At 32.1% G+C, this 15,518-nt stretch overlaps 2 protein-coding genes across 2 annotated transcripts in view; one reads left to right on the top strand and one right to left on the bottom strand.

Annotated features, from left to right (window-relative positions):
- The first annotated feature begins 942 nt into the window (after positions 1–942).
- On the top strand, positions 943–7,523 carry LOC133180152 (multiple epidermal growth factor-like domains protein 10). The gene is made up of 8 exons (XM_061314723.1): positions 943–946; positions 1,048–1,284; positions 1,604–1,843; positions 2,074–2,211; positions 2,595–2,726; positions 3,093–3,236; positions 6,666–6,794; positions 7,411–7,523. Exons 1-8 carry the CDS (start codon positions 943–945, stop codon positions 7,521–7,523), a joined length of 1,137 nt encoding a protein of 378 aa, XP_061170707.1.
- Positions 7,524–9,654: 2,131 nt separating this feature from the next.
- The window catches only part of LOC133180151 (receptor-type tyrosine-protein phosphatase alpha-like), a 38,899-nt gene continuing 33,035 nt past the window's right edge, over positions 9,655–15,518 (bottom strand). Inside the window, exons 13-20 of the mRNA XM_061314722.1 lie at positions 12,743–12,910; positions 12,407–12,500; positions 11,998–12,068; positions 11,559–11,693; positions 10,877–10,996; positions 10,642–10,790; positions 10,249–10,384; positions 9,655–9,890 (exon numbers count right to left, since the gene is read on the bottom strand). Of these exons, the coding sequence (XP_061170706.1) occupies positions 9,819–9,890; positions 10,249–10,384; positions 10,642–10,790; positions 10,877–10,996; positions 11,559–11,693; positions 11,998–12,068; positions 12,407–12,500; positions 12,743–12,910 (945 nt within the window). The 3' untranslated portion in view covers positions 9,655–9,818. The remainder of the gene's footprint in view (positions 9,891–10,248; positions 10,385–10,641; positions 10,791–10,876; positions 10,997–11,558; positions 11,694–11,997; positions 12,069–12,406; positions 12,501–12,742; positions 12,911–15,518) is intronic.

The raw sequence follows: 15,518 nt of genomic DNA, 5'->3' as shown, positions 1-15,518 counted from the left end.
GGCTAAATAGTGCCTATATTTCTTTGTAACACGAATAAAAAAGTAAAATATAAATATGAGAAAAAAAACCCATTTTTTAGAGTTTCATTGAGTTATTACATGAAGTCGGTACGTGATCAAATCTACTTTAACGCCCTTCGGGCGTTATAGGATTTCATCACGTGACCGACTTCATGTCATACTTCAATGAAACCCTAAAAATGATATCTTATTTCTTAATTGGTGTCTTGTTTGTTTCTCTTCCTCTATATTCTTCTGAGAAATGTTGTTTTACATCATACTGGTATAATACACAAGTGCGTTTTTCCCCTTGGGATTAATTTATGCTACTTACACGGTCACGTATTCTCCGCAGAAATTTGTTATTGCGTACATTAAGGGCATTTAAATATGAAATAGCAATTGAAGAAGTCTGTGTCTTTTTGAAACCGCGGAAAAAACTGAAATTGTAATTCTGCGTTATGACCCCTTCGAAAATAGCCCGCGTGGCGCAGTGGTTAGAGCGTCTGCTCTAGAGTCGCGGAGTAAGGAGTTGATCCTTACGTCGCGGGTTCGAATCCCACTGTGGGACGTGGAGACCGGTCCTTCGGATGAGACCGTATAAACCGAGGTCCCGTGTCGCAGTAGGTGCTGGCACGAAAAAGATCCCTCGCTGCTCAATGGCCGTAAGAGCCGAGTGTAGAACAAAATTTGCAGTTCTCCACTGGCAAGTGATGGCGTCTCCATATGAATGAAAAATTCTCGAGAGGGACGTTAAACAACATACAAACAAACAAACTTCGAAAATACTACGTTAAAAGAATTGCATTTACTTACATTATGTGCCTTAAAGAAACTACATAAAGGCTAGTAGCCCTTGTTACAAAAGAAAGTCCATTATTTTTTCAAAATCAAATGGTTTTGAGAATCAACGTATCGGGCAAGCAAAACTTATAATGTATAATGGGTATTCTGCATATTGCAGATATTCTACTTTGTTTTAGATATGTTTAATGAATGCCCTCTATACATGCACGAAAAATACATTTATAATTTTTATTTTTCAAGTGGATTTATCAAGGGCTAAAGTCGCCAGTCAGAGCTCAATTTACCCTTGTCTATATGATGCCTGTAGCAAATTTTATATAGCATCAAATGCAGTTGATAGAGACTTGTCAACATGTACAAGAAATAAAGAAATAGGAATTCTTTCAAGCACGCACACGGTATGGTGGAGAGTAGATCTTGGAAAAATTTACAGCATTTACAGCATCAATGTCCTGTTTAAGAACTACGACGGTTATGGTGAGAATTTTCATGATATGTTGTTTTCTACTGAAGAGGTGCTTCTTGAAAATGATAGTTTTTGTTAATCTAAATTAGAATGATTGATTAATTGCTTAGACGACTTGGAGTTCCCAACTAAGCTGGAAAATACAAAATTTAGACTATCTCTATTAAATACCATCAATGCAATATGTAGATAATACTTATCATGCTAACACCCCCTGAAATAGGCTTTATTTCTCAAATCTTAAATAGAATAGTCATTTAATATTGAATTAAATATGAGAGTTATTACATTACGCACATTACAAATAATAATTTTACTTATTCCATACAGAAATGCGACAAAGAGGCCGTTTTGCGGGGTTTTCTCTTTATTTATCGAATTCTAGTCTCAGAATGATTGACTTCCTCTGTTACGAGGATGGGAAAGAATTGCCACCATTAAACTTTACAACGCCATGTGTCGGATACGGACGATACGTAACATTTTACAATCAACGATTGCATGAAATCAAATATCCTGACGGATACGAAAGTACAACAATCACTGAATTGTGCGAAGTTATAGTAAATGGTAAATGGATTTTCATTTTCGTTTAATTTCATTTATTTGTGGAAAGAAATTTTATGATGGTCAGTCAAGGTGACAAGATTATTAAGAGTCAATAGTTCACATATCATAGATGTACGAACCCTACGTAAATGATAAATGAGTTAAAATTTATTTACACATAGAAGCAAAATCAAGAAACACTATTTGTTTCTTATACATCTCAATGTCTTTAAACTATACAAATTAAAAAGGCTGTAGTGAAGCTGGTGTATATGGAGAAAACTGTAATGTAGCATGTCCGAAGAACTGTCAAGAACAGAGATGTGACATCGTCAATGGAACTTGTCTTGGGTGTTTACCAGGGTGGAGTGGGCGATTTTGTGAAAACAGTACTAGATCATGATTACAGTGGAGCCTCAAGAATCCGGACGGCTCTAATCTGGAGCCCTTGGGACAATATTTATTGGCATAAGAATTTTACGTATATATATATATATATATATATATATATATATATATATATATATATATATATATATATATATATATATATATATATAACAATTAAAGTTCCGTTTCGGTAATCTGGATGCTTCATTAATCCCGAGGATTTGCTTGGGAAATCAAGTATTCGGATTAATGAGGCTTGACTGTACATTGAAATGAAATTAATCAGTTTCATCCATTTTAGTAAATCTGATTGAAGACTTTAGAATTTTTGTTTTGAATTTAAATCTGTTGAATTGATTGGAATTAAATTTTGATTGCATAGTTTGCCAAGGTGGATGGTATGGTCTTGAATGCAAATTAAGGTGCTTTGGACACTGCAGAAACAATGCTTTTTGCAACCACGTGACTGGTCAATGTGACAATGGATGTGCTGAGGGATGGAAAGGAATATATTGTAATAAACGTACGTAGCAATCAATGTATATGTATTTCAACATTGGTGATATTATTTCCACAGACTGAATTTCGTCTAATTTGTATGTTTCAAACTCTGCCATAGTAATGTAACGTTTTGAAGAACAGAAGAGCAACATTAGTTTGTTAACATGCAAGTATCCCAATAAATACAGTACATTTCCTCAATTCAATTCTTAATGCCTGATAGTAGAGTACTCACACTTAAACGTAGGATAAGTTTTTGTTTTGATTTAAGTTATGACTGTAATCTGCAAGATCTATTTGTTTTTAGACTGAAGAGAATCAGGAACACGTAGTGATACTTTAGATTACTTTTGTATTTTGATTGGTCTTCCTTTGTTAGCAGAGTGTAAAGATGGATATTATGGCTTGGATTGTAAATTCAAATGCAGTAGTCACTGTCAGAATAACGGTCCCTGTAACAAAAAAACTGGACACTGTGACGAAGGTTGTGAAGTAGGATACACTAATCTCTTATGTAACAGCGGTAAGGAATTTTTTTTTAATTCTAAAGGATGCTAAGAGGGATACAATGATTCCTCCCGTCACAGCAGTAGTTTTTTTTATATATATTAAGTTCACAAAGAAATATTGAAAATTAGATGTGTCAGGGTGAACGCATACCCCGCTGATATGCAGGTTCAAACTATCTGAAAGTTCAAGCACGTGAAAATAACAATAGGTGGAAATAATTAGAATAATAAGAAAGTTTAATTGGCCATAACTTTTGTAAAAATCGGTCAATTAACAGGAAACTCCTATTCGATCTCTATGTCATCCCACAAGGAATTAATTCAAACTGCATTATCTACAAGCATAGCATACAAAATATGAAAAAAAGAATAATTTTGAAAGTTTGAGGGAGAAATTTCTTTAAAAAATCAATCATCATGAAACTTGACCTTGATCAGCAAGTCATCAATATTAAAGGTACCGTACAATAAATAGAAGATTATCAATGTTTTGTAGTTGGATAAGGAATTTATTCACAGAAAAACTAGTTTAGTACGAACACGGATATAACGAATTCACGGATATAGCGAAGTTTTCTTGGAACCCAAGCTATATAAATTTTGTGTATTCCTTATACTGATATAACGAATTACGGATATAACGAAGTAATTTCACAGGTCCCAATGACTTCGTTGTAACCGAGTTTTAATGTAATGAGTGAGGCAGGAGTTTTTGATATTTTCACGAAGGAAGGATCTTTGAGAGTATTCCCACTTTCTCACTTTAATAGTCTTTCATACTTTTACAGAATATCACTTTTATTCAATGAAAAAAAAATACAGTATTTGACTGTTGATAATTTAGTAAATTAAATCCTTATCTACAAGCATAACAAAAAACGTCCCGAAAAATAGTGTATTATTAGAAATTTTGAAGATATAAAAACAAAAACTTTTGTAAAAATGGATCAGTTAACTCGAAATTGATCTGTAAGACAGTTTGTTAAGATCAACTTACTTGAAATTTATTTCCAATTTATCAGTATCAAAAGGCATACCTAAGGTTTACCCTTTTTCAACAAGCATCGCAAAAAAGAGGTCTGGAAAACTGATTTATTAGAAATGTATATAAATAAAAATAATTGCATGTAAATTTTGTTTCTTGTAATTTTTTTCTTCTCCATGAGTTAGTGTGTCCTTCCGGGTATTTCGGGAACCGATGTATGGAACACTGTAGTGCATATTGTTTGAATGACATGGTATGTAACCACATAGACGGAGTCTGCGCAGACGGATGTGACGATGGGTACATAGGAGACAGATTTGACAAATGTAGGGAAAAGATACGATAATATGTATGTTTTTACAAATCACTGAAGATTAAGAACTTTTAAGAATCATTTGAATTTTTTTTGGTAGTTTCATTAACTGACGTCACGAACGTCAGACAGGTGAAAGATTTATTTTTCCATGGAGGGAAATCATGGGATGAAAGCTAGCAAGCTAAAAGTTGCGCAAGCAGATTTACATCTGATTCTGTTATTTATATTTAATAACAATAGTTAGCACAAAAAAATAATCATATTTCTTATACAAAGCATTGATATGTTAACTTCCTCTGGTGTTTTTTTTATATTTATTTATTTTTAGTATGCAACTTTTTATTCCATGCAATTTCCTATACATATATTTCCATATATTTTTTTCTGTGTTTCTATATTACAATGTACTTGGTCAGATAATTTGTCTTCTATGAAAGGGGGATACAAACTATAAATCAAGCCAAATAAAACGGGAAATTCTTCGAACCTTCTCCTTGGAATGTTCTATTCCATGGATGTGATGGCTTCCCTGGAATATAAAAATTTGTTTCTTATAACCCGATCCTGAGACTTAGAATGTTTATCTATCACATTTGACATAAAAGATACCCTATATGGGCAATTATATGGGCAACTATAATAATGAATTTGATAAGTTTAACTAATTATTTTATTTTTATTGTTTTTACCTAAATTTGGACAAGTTTGATAAGCTATTATATCATTAACAAATACGATCCTCGCCCGCGTGGCGCAGTGGTTAGAGCGTCTGCTCTAGAGTCGAGGCGTAAGGAGTTGATCCTTACGTCGCGGGTTCGAATCCCATTGTGGGACGTGGAGACCGGTCCTTCGGATGAGACCATATATACCGAGGTCCCGTGTCGCAGTAGGTGCTGGCACGAAAAATATCCCTCACTGCTCAATGGCCGAGTATAGGCCAAAATTTGCAGCTCTCCACCGGCAAGTGGTGGCGTCTCCATATGAGTGAAAAATTCTTGAGAGGGACGTTAAACAACAAACAAACAAACAAACAAATACAATCAGCACTTGCTAAATTACCATGCATGATCGCATAAAAAATACTCACTGCAATTGTTTTCATAAACAAATTCATTTCCTTAAACACTAGTAGTTTTTTATTATTATGTGGTTTTCAAATTTTCAGCAGTATTTTGGCAATTCTGGTCTTGTATGCAATTAAAACCCATCCATATAATTTTTCACAGCCAAAGCTTTACAGTACTATTTCATTTTATTCATTTGTTTTACTTACTCAATCTATTCTTAATTTAAAGCCATTAAACAATCTTCAATATAGCATCATTATTAAATTCTGTCAAATATTACCCACATGCGTACATTCCAGTCTTATTGTTCCTGTACTGATATATATTTTGAGACACAGAAAAAAAATCATGTTCTTATGAACTTAATTCACTTTCCATACTTGTGATTGATCGGATACAGGTAACATTTCAAAAGAATTCTGATGTTCTGTTAAAATCCACTCATTGAAAGTGTTCAAAATATACGATAATGAAACATTTCGCACCCAGAGAAGTTTTTCCTGGAGCGTTTCGCACCTAAACATGTTTGGCACTACGGGGTTAAGGATTCTGATATCATTTATGTTCCATAACTTGCATCTATAAAAAAATAACTATGAACTTCATTAAACAGTTTTTCAAGAAAAAAAAATCCTTTTTCTATTCATTCAATATGACACAAACGCTGCAATGAAGTAAAACGTTGGTCACCTCATACGTACTACAGATATTGATTGCTATAATCAGGCAAGCTTTTTGATTGATTGATTGATTGTTTGTTGTTTAACGTCCCTTTCGAGAATTTTTCACTCATATGGAGATGCCACCACTTGCCGGTGGAGGGCTAAATATTTTGACCTATACTTTCCACTTAGGGCCATTGAGCAGTTAGGGATCTTTTTTGTGCCAGCACCTACTGCGACACCGGACTCGGTTTATACGGTCTCATCCGAAGGACCTGTCTCCACGTCCTGCAGTAGAATTCGAACCAGCGATGTAGAGCAGACCCTCTAACCACTGGGCCACGCAGGCGACGGAAGCTTTTTGAAAAACTATTACTATTAAAACAGATATGTCTAAATCATTCATTATGTAGTGTGTAAAGGAGGATATTATGGTAGAAATTGTTCTCATAAATGCTCTCCAAAATGCATCGACACCTGTCAACACACTGACGGCTCTTGTACTTGTTCCTATGGTTGGATGGGCATTAACTGTAATCAAGGTATTTAGAATATATAAATATGGTTTTCTTAATAATTTATACTGTATAATCTATGATTACTTATCTAACATAACAATAGCAAAATACACTAACAAATGCAATCCCCTCCATTTTTTCTGAAAATCAAGAATGTCCACCTGGATATTATGGAATAAACTGTAACGAGGAGTGCAGTTTACACTGTGGATTTAATGACACATGCGAAAGATACAACGGATCTTGTCCAAGGGGATGTCAAGAACCCTACACAGGGCCAAACTGCTTAAAAATGACAGGAAACTGTCCACAAAGGACAGGTAATTCTGAAAAAAAATGTTTATGATTAAATTTGAAAATACCAGTTTAAGAAAATTAATTATTCTTTGTTGATCTCAAAAGAGAAATGCTATTTTATCATTCCCTTTCTCTCTCTTTCCTTAAAAAAATTGTCAAAACAATGTTTTTACTGAAACAAAAATCATCCGTATTCTTATTTGTACATTAATATGCTTATTGAAGGATTGCGCTTATTGAAGGATTTTTGTCCTTTTTTATAACCTACTGTATACATGTAATATTTGTCGGTATAACAAACTCATTCTTGATTTCCTTAAGTGGATTTTAATTTATTCTACAGATTCTACAGATCCTGTTCTTCCGATTCCTTTGATCTGGTTTCTAGGACTCCTCCTGTCAGTGGTTCTGAATCTATGTTTTGTACTCATAGCAGGTTTTAAAAACTTCAGGTAATTCTGCATTTAATTGTTTAGGATTAAGAATTTCATTGTTTGCAAAGATTTGATATTTCTTTCTTTTGGTAAATGAATATAGTGATTTGTTTTACAATCACCGTCAACATAAGGAAATTATGGAAAGTAAAATAATTTCTAATTTTCTTTTTTGAGAAGGAGATGCCCAAACAAAAAGTCAACTTCTGTTGCTTTAAAAGATGCCTCAAGTCCTGCGCACACCCGATACGAAAGAGGAATAACTCCGCCTGGAAAGCAAAGTTATCAAGAAATAAAAAATAACATAAGTTATGAAAATGTTACATTATAACAGTAATACTGAAAAATACCTTTATTACAAATTCCTATTCCTTTTCTTACTAAGCATACGCTTTATTTCTTAGATATACCACAGAATCTATTTTCATAATGTTTCAATTATGTTAAAAATTTTATTGTAATTTTTTTTTTTGGCAAAGATGGATGTTATATTATATACATTATACATAAGGTGAACGACAGGATGTGTGCTTTGCTATTTTATTCATGTACAAGTATTTGCATTATTATGTCACCCTAAACCAAGACGGGACTCTGAATATATTGTTACTATTGCACCTATAATTTTGTGCGCAATTGCTCTTGCAAATGGCTTGAACTACCTTAATAAAATTTACAGAAATATAAGTGTAATTTTTAATTCTGCAATCGACATTTTAAGTTTTCAAAATTGATTTCGTTGCCATGGAAACAGAGAAAAAGTCAAAATTCTTTCAAGTCATTTATCCCAGTAACTATTTAGCCGATTTTCGAAATCTTTGAAACTTAAAAGGATTTTTCCTTGCATCGTCTCTAAGTGGCTTCTGTAAAAAAAAAGAACTTGGTAGTTGAAAACATATTGAAGAATAAACAATTTCAGAAAACTTGTTGATACATGACCATTGTGTATGGGCATTGTTTAGGTGAGTTATCCTGTGAAATCTAAGGTTATGCGTATTTGCATACCCTGCTTCAAACTCTAAGGTCATTTTACCTGTTGCTTGTAATAGAAGACTGCTCTAATTTTGTCGCCTTGGACGCAGTCGGGGCGACAATCCCTTGGACAACGCCTTGACCACGAAATCAAATTGCAATGAACCATTATAATGTTCTCATACCAAAAAAAAAATACATAAAAATTTGATACCAAGAAAATATGTGATTTCACGGTCGGTAAAAGTGACGTCACAGTTGGTTTCCCGCATTCATGAACCTATGGCCAAAAGTGCGTGTGAAGCTATGAAGAGTAAAGCTCGGCAAATACTTTCAGAAGAATTGTAATACCAGGTATTGAATTTTTTTTTCATAAAATTCTTATGTAAAGTTACATTCCCCTAGCTTGCCTCACTCTAGCTCTGGGATCTTGGTTTGAACAGATTTAAATTTTTCTCTCAGTAAGGGGGGTTCCACATATACTTTACCTTTTCTGATCTAGTGGATCTTGAGGAAGTTTTGTAATACATCAAGACTCGTTTTATCTCTTCTCTAAAGAGGCAATGGCTTTTCATTTTTCATCAAAAAATTAAAATTTCCTTTACCAAAGAATATTTTGCCGCAAATCTGCTAGAAATTTGTTCATTGTCTCTAGAGAAGTCAAAAATCTGAAAAGTTACAACATACAGACAGATGGAAGACGTATAAATGTTTAACTGAATACCGGTAGTTCACTTAAAAATTTCTTGAGTAAACTATAAAGCAAAAATAAAAAATTAACAAAATATAGCAACAAAATTTATGAAAACATGTTTTATGTACCTACGGCAGATGCAAAATTTTAAGTTGAACAATAAACATAAAACAGATAATTAGTATCAAAAATAAGCTTGATTGGATAAACACATTCTGTTAATTGCCACCTAGGTATATCATGATGAGTGTTAGAAACCTATTTTAAGTGATTACATTACACAACAAATATAACGTAGATGATGTGTTACATATATCCATACAATGACATTATAAACTGAAAAATTACACTTTTACAATAGATTACAATGAAAATTGAAATAAGACAAAAACATTAAAAAATATTTCACAAAATAAATGTTATTTTAACAAAACCCCACAATGCAAAGTGATACAATAAATAATTAAAAAGCAGTTCAAATAAGCTTATCACTAATGAAAAAGTCTCGAAAGATTAATGAATATGTAAAGTTTCTTTTGATTTCGTAGGTCAAAAGTTTTTACATTAATTACAAAGGTTCATCGTATGATTTAGAAAACAACGAATGTTAAAGATATTATGTGCTAAGTTATAAAAGTTTCTTCCCTTTGTCTAACAATTCGCGTAAACACTGTCATTCTGCATGTATTCTGCAAGGACATCATAACAAAGCTGGTACTCCTCCTAAAAACAGAAAATAAAATGTTACATCTAGTAAAAAGTTTCTTTATTCAGTATGGGATTACCATAAATGATATGTATATTCAAAATCAAAACATGTTATTAAGCATTAAAGAATTGGACTATGCATTCGAGAGATTAAGATTGTATATTGTAACAGGGAAAGCTTAAGACAAAAATAGATTTATCTCAAATTTAAGAACTCTGTTTAAAACCTTACTTACAAGAGAATCAGATTTTACAATTTGCTCCATTGCAAATAACGCAAGTAAAATGCAGTGGGAAATATCGTTAAGGTTTGAAAAGATCACAATAATCTACAGTTCAATCTAACGCGTACTTAGAGTGTAAAAGCACCCACCAAAGTAGACACAAACTCCGGTCTACGGATCTGAAGTTGTCGTGTGATGGTGAAGATGTCCACTTCCTTATCCATCGAGAGTTGTTCCAGAGCGTTATAGACAACAGCAAATGCTCCACAACGTGTAGCTCCATCACTAGCAGATAAATGTAATGAAGCACATGAAAAAAAATAATAACAAGAAATTCATGTGCGTTTGAAAATAATTGCTTTGAAAATTACTTAGATGTGAAGACATTCTCTGTGCAAACTGATTAGCATATTGACGTCCATAAAACAAAGCTGGAACTCATTGCTAAAACGTCAAGATGTTATTGATACATGTATCAAGAGTAGATTTTCATCAGAATATAGTGAAACAATTGCCTGAAGATATACAGAGCTGAGACGTACCTGGACAAAACAAGTATTTTCCCCTCTTGCTTATCTTTCTCTGATTTTGCCTCTTTGACCACATCAAGTAAGACTCTTTTGTTGGTAAGAAACCTTCCTTCTTTCCAGGTCTTGCATTCCATTACAGTTAGTGTCATGTCGCTGCCTCCCTACAACATTGAAATTGTGTTTCATGTAACATATGGCCTTTCCGATACAAAGTTAGAAAGAACTATGATATGTAAACAAAACAAACCTTTGGCTGCAAAACTATATTCCGGGTTGTAAAGTTTATCGAATTTGTTGATGTTGCTAGATTAAGTACAAAACTGCCCACTGTTTTATTTTCTGATTTTTTTGGAACCCAAAGGGATGACTGGAAAAAAATGAAACAAATTTTATTTGATTGTTTTAAGCAAGAATGTCAGGAGATTACATGCAATCCGTTTTTCGATGAAATGATATCACTTACAGGTTTTCTTAAGTTTTTGTATCTATTGTACTTTAATATCAAAATATTTACATTTCCATACATTTTTCCTTAAGATTCTTTGCAAATTAGAAAAAGTTCATGTTCTCATGAGTTACCATGGGGTGAGTAAGAATATTTCCATTGTGATGTGATTGGGGTAAAAAAAAGTGTATTTTTTTTCAAAAATGATCGTTGAATGCCAAAAATGTGTGTCAGGTCATCAGAAATATAATGAAAACATGAGATATGAATTTAAATTTCGAAAATTCATGAGGTACATGAACTACAACGCTTCACGCCTGCATATTTAACATAAAGCGTTAACACGCTTTCATGAAATATGCCGGCGTGAAGCGTCCTAGTTCATGTCCTCATGAATTCTTAAAAATTAAAGTCATCTCTTAAATCCAAAGTACTTATATTATTTTCTTCCTACTTCTTTCAATTACAGATATGTTTATCTTACAGATTTTATTTCTTTCAAAAGACCTAGAAAAACCACAACACGAGCATCAAAATCTCTGATGAGTCTCAAAAGGTCTTCAGTGTAGTCAGGAAGTGGATACTGAGCGCTGATTAGACAGTCATTTTCAGTGAAAGACTAGAAAAAAAATCCTTTTTTTAAGAAAGAGTATATTCATGTTCATGAGTAATCACAGAGAACAAATTAAGCTGGATTTAATATTTAAAAATTAAAAATTATTTTATATGTGTACAAAAAACCGTTATATTTAGCGTTTAATAAGCACATATTGAGGAATCATTACCCTCTTTAAGTGAGAAATCTTTCGTCTCATCTTTTAGATCAGCCATTTAATGCATATGGAAGACATAATTTTAAATCATGTTACTAGGAAAGCATTACACTTTAGGACATTATCACGGTATACTTATAAATATCAGACCTGTAGAAGAACAGCGTTGTAGTAGTTGTTCCTTCCCTTTGTATAGGACAGATAGCATATGAACTTTTCCACTGAAATCCGTGTTTTAAAATGGTTAAAATATTTAGGAAAAGTTTGTAGAAATTTACGTACAACTACATGTTATTTGCAGGATATTTTTTTTCCAAATATTTCTACTATCATTTCCAACATGTACTAGGCAACAAAGAATTGAGGTAAAAAAAAGAGTATTATGTCCTACATATCGACCTCTGCATTTTTAGTCGATTGTAGAAAAACCTCAAGAAATTTACAAAATTGATTAATTTTATTATTTTTCTTCCATCTATAGCTAGATATTGCTACAGAAATTCCAATATGACTAAAATACATGGAATAAGAAATTGATGTAGAGAATATTAAAGATTACCCGGCAAAACACTCTCTGTATAGTTGGCTGATATGTTTGTATGTCCAGATTCGTAATCTTTCTCTGCATATTTTATCCGAAGAGATTGCAACTCCTACAAGAATTTGGAATAAACCCATGTATTCACTGTACAATTAAATTAAAGTAAATTTTTTCTTCTGATAGATTTCTACATTGATTTTTTAATGATTACTGGTATCATCTAAAGTTGTATATGAAAAAATTACAACCATATTAAATGGTGAATCATTTCAATAGGTAATGACCGTATATAAATAACACTAATTATTTTTGATTAGATTACAAATCGTGGTTTGCTAAGTACGACGAGTCTACCTGGAACTCTGATGACAGGGAGGTTGTGCTTTTAACTTCCCCACAATTTGTGTAGCACGATCTATCTTGCGATTGTTGTGAAAGTTGTGAAAGTTTCTCAGCTGTCAAACGTCTGGATCTCCCACTGAACGATTCACTTAGGGCGAGATAAACGACTCTGTACTGGTCCTAATGGAAAAGAAGTTATAATTTCATATTGAAGAATCATATTAAACATAAACATGTAAAGATGTCAAATATGCTTAAAATCCTGTAATACTCAATTAAAGTAATATTTTGTTTTGATTTCACAATATTATACGCAAAAATCTGAACTAGAATCTAAAATAAGTCAATTTCTAATATAAATATTGCTAGTAGGTTTTTGATATAAAAAATGAATCCCAAGAAATCATTGTCAACAAAGATTCCTAAGAGTGAATAGAAAAAAATTATTTCCTTGATACGCAGCACACTTAAACGTTAAGGCTACAATATAGAGGCGGGGCCTTACTTATACGGGAAATGCTTACTATGACATCATGCAAAAATATATATTTTTCAAATTACCACAAAATGAAAGGATTTGATATTTTAAACTGTTGGATAGCTTTAAACTACATCAAAACTTACTATTGCATGTATTTTTGTAGTTGATCAAATCCCACCTAGCAGTATATTAACAATTCACTGATCGCAATGCACTTGTCAATGTGACGTCATATCGTAAAATTTGACGCATGAGAGGGGATCAAGTTATATTTTATACAAAAAAATATATTTCAAATAATATATGCATATATATAATAGGCCATTAACTTGGATGCGATGTCTATTTTATGATTTTATTCATATGCTTCCCGTACATTCCCTAGAAAAGCAATACTGCTATTAATTTGTATGCAGATTCATTGAAGGGTAATAGAAGGGTCGTAATAAATCGATATATTGCAAGGGCATACCCTCAATGAATTATGACAAACTTTTACACATAAACTCAAGACGTATGAAGATCTTTGAAAAGTGCTGGGAACCTGGTGAAATCTTGCAAATGAATTAATTATATCTATTTTTAATGTACTTTACCAGCAAAATATTCAACATATGGTCTAACAAATGTAATTTTAACAATTAGATAGTAGAATCTATATAGGTTAGCATCACTTTTCACAAACTACAAAGAGTGTTGAAAATAATTATAAATTAAATTTAGATTATTAACATGGTTATGCCCTTGCGGTATTGGAATTTATATATGATTTAAATACTGCAGGCATATTTGCTAAAATCATGTGACTACCACATTACATGACAACCTAAATAAAAAATTTAATCGTCCTCAACATGTACTTTTCAACTACATTACATTTGTCCGATAAAAGTAAAATCCTAAAAAGAATCGCCCATCCTTGTAAAGGATGTATTTTCTATCTGCAAAAATCGCCCTACTGCGTAAGATATCAAAGAGGTACGAACCCCTGTCGGCGTTGTCTCATTGACAATATTTTTCTCGGAGTGTTCTGAAAGTTCATGAAATAGATGCAGTTTAATAAATCTATGGTCAACTACGTGATCATACACTATTTTTTTCAAAATATAATATCAGCCCTTGTCAACTAATTGAGCCCTTTGCCATACAGTATCATCCGCTGGGTGTTGTATCTTTTTCAGGGGTTATCATTCTGTTTTTTGAAATATCAACAGGCAACTGAAATAAGTTAACTGTGCATGAAATAATAATAAGGTTAACTTGCCCTTCTGTGAAATAAGGCGGACGATAACAGCACTTTTTCGATAAATAGAAAAAAGGAAGAATTAAATAGAATGTTCATATTAATTGACATTCTTTCCTTTTTTCTTATTATCTTGAATGATTCATTTGCAAATACATGTATCAAGTTTTCCATATATCATAACAGATCTAGTTTACTAATTATACAGATCCTATGTTTATTTACCAAAGCAAATTGTAATTTAATAAGTATTAAGACTTGAAATGGCAAAAAATGGTATATTACATTTCAGCAGTGGAAATGTAACTCATTATCGTCATAGTATTTTTACTATTCGTTTAAATGCATTATTAATATAGTTGTTTTTTTTTTTTTATCTTTTCTAGACCTTTTTTGTATCCTTTAAATGTTTATAAAATTCTTATTTTACAAAAAAAAAAAAAAAAAAAAAAAAAAAAAAAAAACAACTTGTCAGAATTCACATTTGCTTCAGATATGCTGCAGAATGCATCATATTGATTCTTATATGGAAAAAAAATATGTTTTTTTTTTTTTTTTTTTTTTTAATAATTCTAATGTAGGTTATAAACCATTTACACAAAGTTGTTCACTAAGGCAAAAGAACGTCAAGATTGTATTTCCTTTGAAAAAAAAATCAACTTTCTAAAAAAGTTACATTTTGTGTATAAACGATCCTTTCTTATGTAATTGTGTTTTAAAATGGGATTATTTTTTTAAAAAATTTATTGCTGCCAAGACATTTTAAAAAAAGAAAGGTTTAATTCGTCTTTCGAGGCAGGTTTAGCAACAAGGAAATGTTTGAACAGGTAACACACAGAAGGTTCTTTGCATGTTCACAAGGACACGATTGGAAAAGATTATTAACCTTTGACTCTTTTATTCTTCAATTGAGGAAGGGTTTGGGAGGAAATTCAACATAAGAATTTAAGCTGGCTAGTATGAGGAAATCTTTCTAGGTAGTTACGTTTAAAATTTATTATGACAAGTGAATTAAAGGGAAATATTACTTCAATTTGTTTTAAACTATATAAAAGAAAACTTTA

This window comes from Saccostrea echinata, unplaced genomic scaffold, assembly GCF_033153115.1.
Source record: "Saccostrea echinata isolate AGI-Se365-2 ecotype Australia unplaced genomic scaffold, CSIRO_AGI_Sech_v1 ptg000006l, whole genome shotgun sequence".
In the NCBI taxonomy this organism is placed as follows: domain Eukaryota; kingdom Metazoa; phylum Mollusca; class Bivalvia; order Ostreida; family Ostreidae; genus Saccostrea; species Saccostrea echinata.
Note: the sequence above shows the minus strand (reverse complement) of the source record. Positions and strands in the feature narration are given on the sequence as shown.

Bases quoted from the DNA above. Each gene is read 5' to 3' on its own strand.
- LOC133180152 (XM_061314723.1), top strand. The intron at 1,285-1,603 runs GTGAGAATTTTC...TATTCCATACAG, and splicing joins TAAGAACTACGACGGTTATG to AAATGCGACAAAGAGGCCGT. The intron at 3,237-6,665 runs GTAAGGAATTTT...TTCATTATGTAG, and splicing joins TAATCTCTTATGTAACAGCG to TGTGTAAAGGAGGATATTAT.